Source organism: Artibeus jamaicensis, unplaced genomic scaffold (genome assembly GCF_021234435.1).
Source record: "Artibeus jamaicensis isolate MK-2021 breed Jamaican fruit bat unplaced genomic scaffold, CSHL_Jam_final scaffold_847, whole genome shotgun sequence".
Taxonomy (NCBI): Eukaryota; Metazoa; Chordata; class Mammalia; order Chiroptera; family Phyllostomidae; genus Artibeus; species Artibeus jamaicensis.
Window position 1 is genome coordinate 10501460 of NW_026522057.1, and position 16233 is coordinate 10517692.

Below are 16233 nucleotides of genomic sequence, written 5' to 3' on the forward strand. Positions count from 1 at the left end.
TGAGGAGCAGGCCACCTCCGTGCAAGCCAGGGGGGACTGGGGGGGACGGGCACATGCCCTTTGCCAAGATGAATCTACTGTCATTACATTGTCCTGTTGTGGGAGGGTCAGACCTCTCCGGTGGGCGGGGGGACAGAAAGTGTCCATGCGTCTCTGTTCACATGAAAAAAATGCCAAAAGGGACGAAAGGAAAATAGCTAGACAACAAATATCTATGACTTGAACGTAGGCAGGACTCTGAAAAACAAAGAGAAAGACTCATATCCCTAAAACTGAACCAGAAATGGGGCCTGAGAACCCCAGAAGCCACAGTAAAGGCAGTCAATAAGCAAGAGAAAAATCTGTTTCATCAGCAATCGAGAAAATCAAAGTAAACACAAACCATCATTTTCCACTCTTCCCACTAAAATTTTCTTGACGATTTTATTTCTTTGTTTTTAGAGAGAAGGGAAGGGAGGGAAAAAGAGAGAGAGAGAAACATCACTTGACTCTCTCACACCCCCAGCCAGGGAGCCGGCCCCTAACTCCGTCATTGCGCCCTGACCAGGAATTGAATTGGTGACCTTTTGCTTGGCAGGAAGCTGCCCAACTCACCGAGCCACACTAGTCAGGGCCCCACTAAGATTTTTTTAACAAACTTCAGTACTGGTCAGGATCCAGTGAGGACACTGGTACAGTGCTGGTCAAGGCAGGAAGCAGCAGTTCTAGAGCACAGTTTGGCAGTTTGTATCAAGATCCTTGAAAATGACTGGACTCGTTAATTAAGAATTTTGATCGTAAGAAGTAATTATGGATGGAGTCAAACACTCATGAATAAAGGATGTTCATATTACAGGGCTACTCATATTACATAAATGCAAATACCTAAAAATAAAGAAATGGATACATCAGTTACAGGATATCTGCTGGATAAAATACAATGTCAATTTTGGAAGAAATACATCCACCATCACACATTTAGAATGTGACTCCAAGTTTTTAAAAGAAAAAAAATACATTTATAAGAAAGGAAACTGGAAATAATTCCACCAAAATGTTAATAGTGGGCATTTCTCAGTAGTGAGATCGAGTGATTTTTTTCCTTCATGCATCTCTGCATCTTCCAGAATCCCCTCCGTCTTCCATTCTTTTTTTTTTAATTTTTAAAAATTTTTTTATTGATTATGCTGTTACAGTTGTTCTATTCCCCCCTTCATTCCCCTCCACCCTACCGCCCTGTCCCCACCATTACCCCCCCCTTTAGTTTATGACCATGTGTCTCAAGTCCTTTAGATTCTATATTTCCCATGCTATTCTTGCCCCTCCTTCTGTTTTCTATCTACTGTCTATGCTACTTATTTTCTGTACCTTCTCCCCCCTTCTCCTCCTCCCACTCCCCTGTTGCTAACCGTCCTTGAGATCTTCATTTCTATGTTTCCACTCCTGATCTAGCTGTCCTTTTAGTTTGCTTTTGTTTTAGGTGTGGTTATTAATAACTGTGAGTTTGTTGTCCTTTCACTGTTCATGTTTCTTTAACTTCTTTTTCTTCGATAAGTCCCTTTAACATTTCATATAATAAGGGCTTGGTGATGATGAACTCCTTGAATTTGATCTTATCTGAGAAGCACTTTATCTGTCCTTCCATTCTAAATGAAAGTTTTGCTGGATAGAGTAATCTTGGTTGTAGGTCTTTGGATTTCATGACTTGGAATACTTCTTTCCAGCCCCTTCTTGCCTGTAAGGTCTCTTTTGAGAAATCTGCTGACAATCTGATGGGGACTCCTTTGTAGGTGACTATCCCCTTAGCTCTTGTTGCTTCTAGGATTCTCTCCTTCATTTTAATTTTGGCTAATTTAATTATGACGTGCCTTGGTGTGTTCCTTCTTGGGTCCAACTTCTTGGGGACTCTCTGAGCTTCCTGGATTTCCTGGAAGTCTATTTCCTTTGCCAGATTGGGGAAATTCTCCTTTATTATTTGCTCAAATGAGTTTTCCACTGGTGGCTGTTCCTTTCCCCCTTCTGGTACCCCTATAATTCAGATGTTGGAGTGTTTAAAGATTTCCCGGAGGTTCCTAAGACTCTCCTCATTTCTTTGAATTCTTGCTTCTTGACTCTTTTCTGTTTGGCCATTATTTGCTTTCTTCTGGTCCACTCCATTGATTTGATTCCCAGTTTCCTTTTCATTGCTATTGGTTTCCTGTGCAATTCCATTCATTTCAATTAGTTTTGCCTTCATATATTGGTCTAATTTGTGGCTATAATCAACCAGTTCTGTGAGGATCCTGATCACCAGTGTTTTAAACTGTGCGTCTGAGAGTTTTGCTATTTCTTCATCGCTTAGATTTATAGGTTCCAGGGCTTTGAGCTCTTCTTGAGCCATTTTTGGTCTGTTCACGCCCTTTAAGTGTGAGGAACAGAGCCTTGGACTCCCAGGTCGCTGGGTTGTGAGTCTGTATGTGGGGGCGTGGTCAGAGCGGGGAAATGGCGGCCCCCTCTGCTGTTTTGCACCACTGGGTAGGAGCAGAGCTTTAAGTGGTTCACCAGGGCTGGGCCACTCAGAGTCGCTGGGTTATGATGCTGTATGTGGCGGTGGGGTCAGAGCAGGGAAATGGCAGCGCTCTCCCTGTCGCCCTCCCTGCAGCTTGCCGCGGGGACCCGCTGGGTCCTGGTCCAATCGCCAGCTCCCTCGCTTGTCTAGCGACCACAGTCAACCCGCAGCCCTGCTCCCGTGCTGTTTCCCCACGGTTGCTCACTTGGTCGCTCGCTGGGTCGCTCACTAGGTCCAACCCTGCGCCTGAATTCCGCGCGCCGGAGTCTGTCTGACCGAGTTTTCTGGTGCAACCCCGCTCCACCAGCTGCTGGTTTCGTCCCTTACCGGTCAGGCTGAAGAATTTGTTGTTAACGGACTTCCGAAAAGTTCAATTTTCCGTGTTCTGGCTGTGTTTTCTGTTGCTAATATTTAGTTGTCTCTAAACTTGGTTGTGTGAGAAGGCACGGCACATCCACCTATGCCTCCATCTTGGCGGAAGTGCTTTGTCTTCCATTCTTGTACAATCAGAGAGACTAAGTGCCGCAGAAAGAAGTGTTTGTTGGCCAGATGAGCAGTGCGTGAGTGAGGAAATGCACACATTGACACAATACACTCGCACCCACACAGACACAAGTGAATGTGCACATCCACACTCTCATCTAAGGGAGCCCTGAACACACTCACATACACCCAGACACATTGCTCGTGCATTCCTGTGCACATTGCATTGCAGGCACACCACGGACTGACACACTCACACGTACAAAACCATTTACTTTATTCTCACACATGCGTGTATACACCGGGTCACAGGCACAGGCCAGCAACCCACTGTGTGTGAACACGCGTGCACCTCTGGCGTGTTCTCACAATCAGCCTTCGCAGACTCGCCCAGCACTGTACCCGTCTGCGTGCCATTGGCTGTGCGTGGGGTGTTTGTATCAACTCCCACCCCCATCTACCTACAAATTTGGGTGGTGAAATTTCCCCAGGCCTTTCAAATGTACCCTCTGAACTTTCTTTTCCCAGGAATTTACAAGAAAGAAGACTTCCACCTCCTACTCCAGGTTTACCAGATTACAGGGCCGGTGGAGATCTTTGTGAATAAGTTCAGAGATGATCACTGGGCCCTGGATGGGCATGTAAGTTCAGCAGTTCACACTCAGTCCTTGAACTCCCCGTGCCTTGGCCCATCCCAATTTCCAGATTACTGGCGAGGAAGAGGAGGAGAGAAGGAGGAAACTCCTTGGATCCACATGGATACTTGGGAGGAGGTTTTCTGTAGAGCCAGAACTGGGAGCAAGGGAGTCCTCACCTGCTGGAGAAGTGGGCAAGGAAAAGACAAAACGTGCTGGGAGGGTGAGAGTCCAGGGGGTCGGCACATCTGAGCAGGATGGAGTGGGTTCCAATGTAAGAGCCAAAGGCAAGGAATCGGAGGTGAGCAGTGTGCGTTTGAATCCAAGCAAGCGGAAGGTCATGGTGTGGCCGTGGGAGCTGAGAGAAGGTGGTGAGTCCCAGATGACTATGAACGAGCACTCACATTTGAGGATGGGGATTGGGGCCGATTCGGCGTAGCTCAGGAGGCTAAAACAGAGGAGAAGGGACACCACTTCCTTGCATTCCCTGTGGGAACATTCTAGGGCATTCTTGAGATGGAAGCCAGGTCCCCTGGGGCACTCCTGCCCAAACCTTCCAATTCATGGGCAGCGGAGTTGAGCACAGTGTCACCTGTCACATTCTCAGCTTCCCTGTCTTGGCTTGTTGAGGCCAGAAGAAGAGTGGAAAGGAGGGAGAGGTCCTGGGGCCTGGAGGAGCAGAGAGCTGAGGGGTCAGGGTACACCCCCCAGGCAAGACTAGTTGGTGGAGGGCTGTGCTTTGTAAACGCAGAAGGGGAAGCGAGGGGCCTCTCCAGGGGTGGGCACAAACCACTCGGTCCCTGGTGTGCTCGAGCGTATCCCGTGGACCCCCTTGGCAGGCCAGGCCTGGCTGGCTTCCGTAGTCACAATCCAACAGCCTGCCAGGGCAGCAGACCGCCATGCTGGGGGGGTTGCTGGAGGTGAGAGCACAAGGGACAGTGTTGGGAGGGGAAGCCAGGTGTGCAGGTCAAGGTCCAGACACAAATGGGGCTCTGGAGGGCCCAGAGCAGCTGGAGCTCTGCCTGGGGTGACAGCCAACCATTGGGCCAGCATGTGTTTGAGGGGACTGGGGAAGGAGCATGCGCTGGCAGAGACAGCAGGAGCACTGGTGTTCTCGGGCAAGTCCACGGCCAGCACGGGTGAGTCTCTGAACCTGTTACACAAGCATCGTGGAGGCAAGTGGCTGAGGGAGCAAGAAGGAGTTATGTCCCCAATTACCACCCCCCACGAAAGAATTACAGCCAATAGAACTGGGAGGAACTCTCCAAAGTGCATTCAGTCCGCTAGGTACATGCTCATCGCAGTTCGGTTTGTTCAGCGGCACTCTAAAAGGCAGTGTTTCATGGCAGTAATAATAGCTAATGCTTCTCCAGGGCCTGTTACGTGTTGTAAGTGCTTCATCTATACATATTAATTCATTTAATCTTCACAACCACCTAAGACTTAGATACTGTTATCATTCTGGTTTTACAAATGAGAAACTGTAGCCCAGAGTAAAGGATTTGACCAATGGGAAATACAAATGTCTCCCTACCTCCTACAAGCAGTCGGGGTGGGGGCGTGGGGGGCCTGCCCCTCCCCCAGCAGGGCAGTTAGCTCCACCCATTCCTGGGTGTGGGCAGAGCTGCAGTCTGCGGGTCAGCGCAAGGGGCTGGAGGGTGAAACCGGTGGGTCTGGCCTGGCTGGCAGGACTCCCATCTCCTTCCTCTCTCTGCTCCTCACCTCCCCAGGTCTCCTCAGAGTCTTCTGGAGGCACCTTCATCTACCAAGGCTCTGTCAAGGGCCATGGCTTTGGGCAGTTCGGCTTTCAAAGACTTGGTAACTAGTATTTGTCCCCTGGAAGCATGAGCTCACGGGTGTGGAGGAGAAACATGTACATTGAGGTGGAGGGTAGGGGCTTGGTGACCATCAGTAGCCTCAGACAAGGGTTCTTAACCTTTTCAGATCAGGGATGCCTCTGAGACTCTGATAAAAGTTAGGGAATGCCTCTCCAGAAATAAGTGCAATGCACAGTACACTCTGCCTTTGCCAGTTTCATGCTCAGCCTTTGAGCTGAAAGGCCCCAGCTCCAGGGACGTTGGGTCTCAGATACAGCCCCCTACAGTACCGCCTGGCCAGCCCCCGGGCATCACCCGGACATCCCAAAGCACTGAGACACGGGGCTCTTTATCCACATCGAGCTTTCCTCCCTGCGTGTCCCAGGGGTTGGCATCACTGTCCTTGACTTGCAGAGGAGAAAGCTGAGTATCCAGGAGGCTTCCCTCCCTTGCTCTCCCATCATTTTACCCTGCAGACTCCACACCATCAGTGGCCAGCATCCTCACTCCAGAGACTGGCCTTGACCTGGAGCCTCCAGGTGCCAAGCCTGGAGCTGTAATGTGGGGGAAGGGTCCTGGCTTCTTAGGAGTAGTGCAAGGGGAGACATGAAGCCTTAACGGTGCTCTAGAGCCAGCTCTGGGTACCCGGGTGCTGACACCACCAGTCTCCAGGGCCCCCTGCTGGCCAAGGTAGTTATTGCATGTCCTTACAGCTCTGAACGGAAAGTTTCTTGTCTCAAGTAGAAATCATGCCCGGGACGTGCCCACTCCAGCCTGCCCCTGCCCCAGAGCTGTTCTTAGCTCTGCCCCGTGAGCTACATGGAGTAAGACCCTCTCTCTTCCACACAGCAGCCCTTCAAACACCTGACCCCTCCGCCTACTAGAACGCGGGCTAGACCTCAGCAAACCCGGGTTCTTGCTCTGGCTTCACAGCTGACTCCCTGTCTCCTGAGAAGGGCCCACGCCTCTCAGAGCCTCAGCCCCTCAGTTAGGTGGGACACTTAACAGGGGCATAGGTGCCCCACTGTGTTCTTCTGAGCCCCAGACTTGTGGGGGGAGGGGCAGGCGAAGGAGGGGAGACCCACCAGAGGCAGAGACTTCAGTGTGCCCTCTCCCACGTCCACCAGAGCAGGTCCACGTGCATCTGTGTCATATTTTGTCTTCCTTGTAAGGTTCCATCTGATAAAAAGTTTCTATGGCCCAAAGAAGTTTTCAAAACTTTTAAAGGGCTGCACCCTTTTAAGATTTTATTCTACAACATAGTTTCAGGTTATCGAAAAGACTGGCTTCCCCAGATCTAAACTCTGCCCTCTGCATACGATCTGACAAGCGCCTGTGGGCCCCTTCTCCCGGGAAAGGCTTGGGTGTGTGGAAGGCAGGCTGGTGGGCTCTGAGCGCACAGGCCCCTCCCAGCCCAGCTGGAGGAGGTGACGGCCCAAGCTGCAGCAGCACTTCCCAATAGTGACCGCTAGGGGCCGCACTCTCTAACTGTCCCTCACTTGAGGTTTCTGCTTTGGGACTTGCAGACCTCAGGCTGCTGGAGTCAGACCCTGAGTCCATCGGCCGCCACTTTGCTTCCAACAGCAGCTCGGTGGCAGCCGCGATCCTGGTGCCTTTCATCGCCCTCATCATTGCAGGCTTTGTGCTCTATCTCTACAAACACAGGTACAGTGAAAGACCAAGGCACGGGCTGGGAGGGTGACAAGACAGTGCCAGGCCCTGCCCCTGACCCAGCCCACCCAGAGCTCAGGAGAGCTGTAACCTTCTGCAACCTCCCTCCCTCTGTCTTACTTACTTTCCGCCCTTGTGTCTCTCCTCTTATGTCTTGGTCATTCTCTTATTCCCAGGAGAAGACCCAAAGTTCCATTCAATGGCTATGCTGGCCATGAGAACACAAATGTTCGGGCCACCTTTGAGAACCCCATGTACGACCGCAACATCCAGCCCACGGACATCATGGCCACCGAGGCGGAGTTCACAGTCAGCACGGTGTGCACCGCGGTATAGCCCCCAGGCCCGGCTGCCCCCACCACCGCCACCGAGAGCCCCGCCTCCAGCCACCGGTGAGAGGGGCCATGAGCGCAAACACATACCTGTGTGTGCATGCTTTAACATCGTCCTAAACGAGTATTTAACGAAGGAGGGGCGATTACTCCTGTGGGATCGTTTCAACAGGCCAGAATCGTGCTGAGGTTCCATGTTTAAGCTCCAGCTTGACTTTGTTCACTCAGCACTCACTCTTACATATGGAAGGAGGCAAAAAGGAAAAAGGAAAAGCCCTGATGACATCAGTCAGGCCTTACAGGTGATCAGTAATGAGTCTGGACTTTGAGCTGCAGGATTATTGAACAGGAAAGGAGAAAAATAACCACCTCCCCCATACCTGCACACACCCCCACCGCCACTCCACGTCTGGGGTTCCACAGGGTCTCAGGTGTCTGTGTGCCATCTGGGTCATCTGGGGGGGGCTGGCTCCCAGGCCAGGCAGCCCTCAGCGCTGCCCCTGACCACCATCCCGCCCTGGAACACTCTGCGGGCCCTGCTCTCCAGCCGGCCCCCCCGCCCACGCCGGGCCTGCCCAGCACTGGGACCGGGAAGGTGCTGCGTGGCCCAGGGACGCGATGCCCAAAACAGACACGTGTACGTTTAAAGTGAACAACAAGGTCGTACATCCAAGTGATACCGAACCAGCACCACTGGGTTGAAATAAAAAGCCCCACACGGGGAGTCGCTGAGGCCTGTGGGGTCAGTGGGTTCGGGGCGGGCAGAGCTGGGCCAGGACTTCCGTGGACGGTTTCCTCCATTAAAAAACACGTCTGTGAAAAATGATACTTTGTCACTGCTACAAAGATGGATGCAATCTAAGCAGGATTCATTATTACATAGTTGTTAGTATTATAATTCACTTTTCCTTCTGATTTTGAAAGAAACTAAAATGGAAACATTTTCCTGGGCCCCTAAAAGCACAGTAGCCACTAGCCCTTGGGTCTCCTGTGCCAAATAGGTAAGTCGGCCCCGCCCAGGAAAAGACACAGCGGGAAACACATGTTCTGCTACGGGTAGGCAGGGAGCCCGCACCCCACCCTCAGTCTAGGAAGATTAAAAATCAAAGACAAGGATCAAGGCAACTCATTTTCTTTCGTTCTCTCCCCTTCATTCCTCCTTTGATTTGCTCTTGCTTTCTTTCGTCCCCCCATCCCCGTGCCTCTCTGGCTTGACAGACTCTGGTGTGATCTGTTTGTTCCCAGTTCTCCAGGGGACAGGAAGTAGCTCCCCTGAGCACAGTGCCCGTCATCACCCGTCCCTCCGCCCACCTGTGTCTGCTACTGCCGGGACTCGGGCCCTCGCCCTGCTGCCCTCTGCACCCACCGCCCTGGAGGGGACTCCCACTGTGCCCTGCCGGAGGCAGTAAAGGAAAGGGGCTGAGACGGAGGAAGGACCTCATGGATTTCAAACAGCAGAGCAGCTTGTGGACGTGCGCGTGTGTGTGGGCCTGAGCGTGTGCACGCGGGTGCACCCACCCACCTCCTTCCTTTGTGTCTATGGAAGAGACCACGGAAGCTTCAAAGAGAGAAATGGTGTGAAAGGTGGCTCATGCCCTGCTGCCCACAAACACAAAGAAGAGGTGGAAAGGAGGCGGCACCGCAGCACTGACACCGACGCGCCCGCCCCGTCTGTCAGAGCTCAGTGACTGTGCTGCCCGCATGCATCGTGGCGGTCAGCACGCAGAGACCAGCCGGCCGTGGGCGAACGGCCCCAGTGCAGAGCGACAGCCAGGATTCCCCCAAGGACAGAAAATCAGCTTAAGAGATAGTCTGGAAATCAGTCTATTTTTTCCAACATAATTTTACTGTGTTCTAACCCCAGTGAATGAAAAAGTCATTCTGGGATCTGAGCCCTGCTGGGAAAGAAAGGCAGGGAGTCTGGCCACAGCCCAAGGTCAAGTCTGGCTGTCAGTTGACAAAAAAAGAGAAACAAGTCTGTGGCCCAGACGGGTGCCAAGTCCACAGGCATGGGGGGCGGTGCCGAAAGGGAGTGGGCAACAGGCCTACCCCAGTGGCCGGAACAGTAATGGCTACATTAGTGTTTCAGCTCTGTGCCTGGCACTTAAGGTATCTCGTTCTTAGGCTTACAACAACCCAAAACATGAGTGATTATTCCCCTTTCATAGATGAGAAAACGGAAGTCCAGAAAGGTAGAGATGTAAGCCACAGTAAAGTGTGCAGCCAGGACGCAGACCCACACGGCTCCAACACCGAAGTCCACTACGCTGGCAGCCAAGAGCCCAGGTCTGGGAGAAGCGCCAAAGACGGAGTGGTAGGCGAGCAGAACCACGGCCGGCACTGACGGGCCAGGCGGGGAGCCCGTGTGTCCTCTCCGGGTTCCGTTCTCTCCACTCGGGCAGCCTCAGGGCAAGGACCAGCCCCAGCCTCCTGGAGCTGGTGCTGGCCCCTTGGCTCCCAGCAGCCCCTCGCCACAGCAGACAGAGGACCTGGGCGCCCCTGAATCACAGCGATGGAGTGGCTGAAAGTCAAATTCTCTTCAGCTCCTTGCCAGTGGGTTTGATTTATTTTGAGTTTCATTGTGCCTGGATCGTTAATGAATTCCAAACAAGTATTGTTGGGAATCTAACAAGTTTGGGAAGCAAACTGTAACATTTAGAGCCACTTTCTCTGTCCTTGGGAAGGTCCCCATGGGCTTGAGCCATGAGCATGTATGACATGCTGGCCTCAGATGTTCGTGTCACAGTTTGAAGTGACAAATAGCAACGGATGGGAGTGGCGTGGCAGGCACACCCAGTTCTTAAGCAATTCTGAGTTGAAACAATGAAAAATCTGACCAACATAAAGACTGGCTGGAGTGAAGTGAGAAGCGAATTTCCAGCAGACGACCGGGACTGGCAATGGCGGGGCCCCCGTGCGCCCACACTGTCTCTGGGTCCCAGCATCCCGGGCTTGGCCGGACAGGACCAGTCCAGACAGACACACACGCTCACCTCTGTTCCCCTGGAAACGAGTGCAGGGAGCTCTTTGGCTGCTCCCTTTCCCCGCCTTACACTCCCCTCAGACCTGCCTCCTCCAGCCCTGCCTCTGCCCCCCCCCTCCTGGGTCACCTGGTAAAGTCCCAGGTGATGTCCAGGGGCACCTGCTGCGGAGGCGCCCAGCACCCTGCTGTGCGTCGCCCTGCCCACCTCCGGCATTTTTCTCTCTGCCCCCAGAGGCTCGGAAGGGACCAGGGCAGACTAGACCCTTCACCCACCACTCACACTGCATACCCCTCACCATCCCATGGGGGGAAAAAGTAAAAAAAAAAAAAATCTTTTGTACAGAGATATATTTTTATTATACAAAGTTTGTACAGTACCAAAAAATGAAAGAAAAAAGGTGTAAATTTTTTTTCATTATTGTAGGTAAACAGTAGTGGAAGCCTTTTTTGTAAATGTAATAAAATGTATAAATATGGTTTTCAGGAAACACCAAGCGCTGTAAATATGTAATCTACACACCTCCTCGGCTTGTCTGCAGTGTATACATTTAATTTATCTGTCTCTGTATATGAGGCTTCCCCCCGGGGTCCTGCACTATGGTACTTTCCTGAATTTGAAAGCAATTTTAAATTTTTTGAATTCAAATAAAATATAAATTTTTGCATTTGTTTTCTTATATGTTTGTGTCTTTTTTTATGGCTAGGGACAAGTGTTTGTTGGGGAAGGAGTGGGGAGACATATTTGGGACTCAAAGCCAACTGTGGGACTCTCTTTGTTAAACTGCTTTGTGTTGCCTCTGTGATGTGTCGGGAACTCCTGGCAGAAATGATAGTGGACTCACCAGAGACAAAAATTAACTCAAATTGGGTCAAGCACCTAAATGTGTCAAGCTCCAAAATCAATCAATCCCCTCCGACCCCGATTCACAATCAGAATTCAAAGATAACAGACTCTAAAAAGCAAAGCGTTACCTACACCCCACTTAACAAGGATAAAGAGTCAAAGTGTGTTAGAAAAGTTCACCCTTGAGCTACCAAGTCTTCTGGGTGTTACCTGAAGGGAATGGATGAAGGGAGGGAGGGAGGGAGGGAGAGTCAGTCTCCATGAAGGTCCCCCTCCCCACTTTCTCAGGTACGATATACCGGCTCTGTTCCCGAACTGGGAGGCAAACGAGAAGAGCCAGGGAAGGTTCAGCCCACCGGGCACACCTTCCCTTCTTTTCATCCAGGACCATCCTCGCCTTGTTTGGGGCCCAGATGACTCAGCTTTCCTGGCACAGAGATCCAGCCAGGGCATATCAGAGCAGCTGTGTGGCGGTCAGCAGACCGAAGAGCCACCAGCCACAGGCAAAAAGCAATGACACCTGGGTCATAGACATCCAACCACGTCTGAAGAACTAAGGGAACAGGGAAAGGCATGTGGCAATGACACCAGGGGCGCCGTCCTCCCTGGCAGCCTCCCCAGGTCTCATCGACTGGCTGTCTCTTCCTCCATGGTCTTGGTGTAACCAGAAAGATGCCAGGGGATCCAAAACAAGTTGTTTTGTTTTGTTTTGTTTTGTTTTGTTTTGTTTTTGGCAGTTTAATCAGTGTAATTTAATTATCAGTTCACTTCATCCCAAAATAGGATTTGACTAGCTTTAAGAGATGTGTATAACATTATAGGAAAGTAAGGGATAAGGAAGTGAGAAGAAAGCCAAATAAACAGGCCTGGATGGGTGCACAAATTGCAAAGCTCAAAAGCCTTATCTGCTTTTAGAATTGGACCTTCGACCTCTGGGCCCCCTGGTGGCCAAACCTGAATCCACTTGAATTCCACGGTCAGAAGCCAAAACCAATCACAAAGGTCTGGCTTCCCTGGGTTTTCTCCTCCCCCCAGGGTTTCCCTCCGCCCAGCCGGCCTTACCACTGCCGTCCGTTGCTGGGAAACCAGGAGTGGGGTGGGGCGGGGTTAGGGACCTCACTTCACACGCGGTCGTGAGCAAGGTGCTGTCTGTCTAGTTGCTCTCCTGCCCTGATCCCCAAGGACAATTCGCGAGGAGAAAGCCTCTCACCTTGGACTCTAGGGCACCGCCTTGCCCACCTCTGGCTGGTCTCCGCTGCCTCTAAAACGCAGAAACCTCTCTGGCCCATGAATTCCCCAGACACGGAAGCCAGGCCACGTCCTATAAGGAGGGAGGGAGAAGAGGCCTCCCCCTCTGCGTCTCCAGTCACCGTGCACCTAAGCAGGGCTCCTGAGCCCGAGTCTCAGGGGAGTCCTGTGACCACGGCTCGGTCAGCCCTGCCTGTGGCTCCCTCCTCCGTGGACTCAGATGAACCGCAGTACACGTGTGGAACCAGAACCAGAACCAGCTGGGAGGCAGACTAGTTTCCTTACTCTTCCTTCCCATGGCCTCACCCCCCCAGGTGTTTGCCCCCAAAGAAGGCACCAAAACAAATGCGACTCTGGGACTGCGTGCTTCGTAAGGGCAGACAGGATCAGAATCATCTTCACAGGCAGAGAGAACCGCTGAGTGTGCCCTGACGCGAAGATCGGCGTCCACTCGGACCCCCGCTCTACTTGTACAGCAGATTCCGGCAAAATCTTTCACAGGACTCTGCCCTTGGCTGTTCTGATGCTCTTGACATAACCAAGTGACTCTGGCTCGGCCTTGAGAAATGGGAGAACTGACGGCACAGAGGAGGGGGCCTCTTAAACTCTCTGCCTGCTCCCCCAAGCAGCACAGGACGGGGTCACGGGGGCGCAGGCTCCTTTGAGCTCCTGACCCGGACCAGGTGGAAGATGCACCAGAAGGAAATGAGGGATCACCACTTGGCCTGCGCGCAGGGTGGTGGGAGGGATCGGGTGAGGAAGCACGTGTCTCTGCACCTGGTAGGGCCCAACCTGCGGGCTGCGGGCTGCATGCAGGCTAGAGTGGCTGTGAACGCGGCCCAACACAAGTCATAAATTTACTTAAAACATTATGAGATTTTTTTTGTGATTACATGTCGCAATGTACTTAATGTGTGGCCCAAGACAGCTCGCCATCTTCCAGTGTAGCCGAGACGGCAAAAGGTTGGACACCCCCACACCCAGAATGTGCATTTGAAGGTAACTCCAGATTTGCCTAAGATCAGAGCAGGGGGGTGGGGGGGGGTGCTGCCATGGGCACGCTAGTGGTGATACAGGGGATGCAGGGTGGAAACAGCGGGGAGCTGTGGGGGAGACTGTCAGTCACCCCAGGGTCCGGGGCCCAGATGGAACCCCACCTCCCCCGCCAAGCTTCCCTGGCCACCCACCAAACGCAGCGCCGACCCCCAGCAGCAGACTGTAGCAGGCGCTTCAAGACTGGCGTTTGCTACTGGAAGGGGACTCAGGGAGGTACACAGAGGATGGAGTCAAAAATGAGGTAAGCGGGAGTTTCACAGGACTAAGCCTGCCTGTGGGTGCCGGTCCATTCAGAAGCAGCCTTTCCTGGGCAGCTGGGCAGCTGGACAGCTGCAGCCTGACTGGAAAGTGCCCTTAGGAGGGAGCACTGTGTCTGAGGGACAGGGGACAGGGTCTGAGACGGGTCTGGATGTACAAGGCTCCCTGGGCTGTGTGAGGAATGTTTGTGAGTTCCCGAGTGTGCGTGTAAACATGCTGGACGTTGGCTGACGATGGCAGCAGGTGACCATGCGCCTGGAGGGGCCCGGGAGTCACCTAAGCAGGGCTGGCCGACAGGCAACCAGGCTCCTAACTGGGGTGCCCAGGGCGGGAGACGGGTCTGGAGGTCGTCGGCATCCGCACAGCGGTAGGGACACACAGGGAACGGAGTGGATGGAGTGATGGAGAAGCGGGGCTGGGGCGGAAGTCTGGAGCAGATGCCGGGCAGCCTGGGTTGCGTGAGGCCACCCCCAACACCACAGCCCCTCTGGCCACCGCTGCCTTCAGGACTCCAGGAGCTCTGTGTCCCTGTCACCAAGGGGAGACGCTCTCCACAAAGTGACTAAACTTTTCTGAGGCCTGAAGGTGGAGAGCTATTCCCATTGGTAGTGGGGGGCGGGCAGGGGCCCCAGAACAGAATGGGGCAGAGGGAACCCAGGGACCCAGACTGCTGTTTCCCAGCATGGAGGGACCCCGGTTGCCTTGCGTGCCTTCACGCAGGGGGACATGGGAGACACTGAGGCTGAGGCAGCCACGACCATGAGCCCAGCACCTGGGGCCACAGCCGCAGAAAAACTGGACATCCATCTAAAGCACCTCTCCCTGCCTTCAGAGGTGCCAACGTCCATCTCGGGGTGCAGGGCCAAAGCTGAGTAAGGGGATGTGCGCCCAGGGCACACCCTCCTGGGGCAGCGGTCACCGCCACGCTCTGCCATGACCAGGTCTGGCCTGTGGCCATGCAGGCCGAGAAAAGTGCCCACACACTCTGCATCTGGAGTCCACGTCCCAAGAGCAGACGCACGTTAACAAGCTCAGGACGTGCTAAACCAGAAACCAGTTTATTCGAGCAGCAGAGGCCTGCTGGAGGATGTCTGGGGGCCCTGGCAAAGGGACGGGTCCCGAACCCGGAAGCCACCGGAGAGACCCCTTCCTAAGGCAGCAGGTACGCAGGGAGGCAGGGCCCACGCTGCCCTCGCTTTCACAGCTGAACCCACAATTAAGAGATAGGTGAGAAACATCAAAACCGTTCCCCGGAATCTGGGCACACTCCCAAGGCAGGGGGACAGCGACAGCCGAGGGGCAGGGCGGCCCTCTTCTCCCCCACAGAGCTCCATGCGGCCTCCACAGTGAGGGCTCCGGGGACATGGGGATACCCTGAGAACTGGGGCATGGGCAGCGATGGAAGAGGGGTCCAGGAGGCGACAGGGGTGCGCAGGAGGAGGCAGCAGGGAAGCGCGCTCTGCATCTCCTGGGGGGCGTCTTCCTCTCCACCTGGTGCTTCCCAAATTCTGTCCCGGCCCCGCACCCCGTTTTGGTGAGCGAGCCCACTCCCTTTTTCACAAGTCTGACCACCGCTTGGACCAGGTAACTCCTATCGTCCCCCCGGCTTCAGGCCCAGATAAACCAAGGCCAACCACACACTGCTGCACGGGTGTCCCCCGGGCCCGTTAGGTTAGGTTAGGGTTAGGTTAGGCCGGAATTAGATAAAATTAGCAGGGAGGACGAGGCAGGCACCAGACTGTCTCAGCAAGGGAGATAGAAAAGTAAAAAAAAGTACGACCCGCCCGTGTATGACCTTGTCTTTGCATTGCCTTGTCTTTGCAGAAAAGTATCCATTGTAGTAAGCAGAGATGTGTGTGTGTCCTCTCAAAATAGCCAATTGCTAACAGCTATGTCTGCTTCTGTATTTGCTGCTTGCTTGCTTGTTTGCTCACCCCAATAAAAACCCCAGGCTGTAAGCGCCAGGCGCGACTCTCATCTGCAGCCATTTTGGCACCGTGTCTCCGGAGACGCCCCGAGAGCTCGCCCCTGCGCAGGTAAAACTTTGAAACTTTGGCCAATAAAGTTCCATCTTAAACTCCTGAAGGCTTCCGACATTTGCTCGCGTTGGGGTATGTTACACCCCCAAGTTCAAAATGCCACAAACCAGACTTACCCTCTCCTGCCCATCTCTCTCCCCTCCTCATGTTCCCAGCTCTGAATGTCATGCTGTACGCTGTCACCGAGGCCTTCTAGCGTCCCTCTGCTGTCAGCTCTGCCTCGGGAACCCCTGGAACCCATCCCCTCTCACACCCAGCCCCTCCCTAGTCCAGACCTCCCCACAACTGGAATGTCATCTCACTGCTGTCCCTACAGAGCGTCCTGGCTGCAGCACACCCA

General features: G+C 53.3%; 1 protein-coding gene across 1 annotated transcript in view; it reads left to right on the forward strand.

The window, feature by feature from the left end:
* CSMD2 (CUB and Sushi multiple domains 2) overlaps nt 1–7850 on the forward strand; it is a 546707-nt gene extending 538857 nt beyond the window's left edge. The window contains exons 67-70 of the mRNA XM_053660680.1: nt 3539–3651; nt 5376–5463; nt 6989–7127; nt 7310–7850. Of these exons, the coding sequence (XP_053516655.1) occupies nt 3539–3651; nt 5376–5463; nt 6989–7127; nt 7310–7469 (500 nt within the window). The 3' untranslated portion in view covers nt 7470–7850. The remainder of the gene's footprint in view (nt 1–3538; nt 3652–5375; nt 5464–6988; nt 7128–7309) is intronic.
* The last annotated feature ends 8383 nt before the right edge of the window (nt 7851–16233 follow it).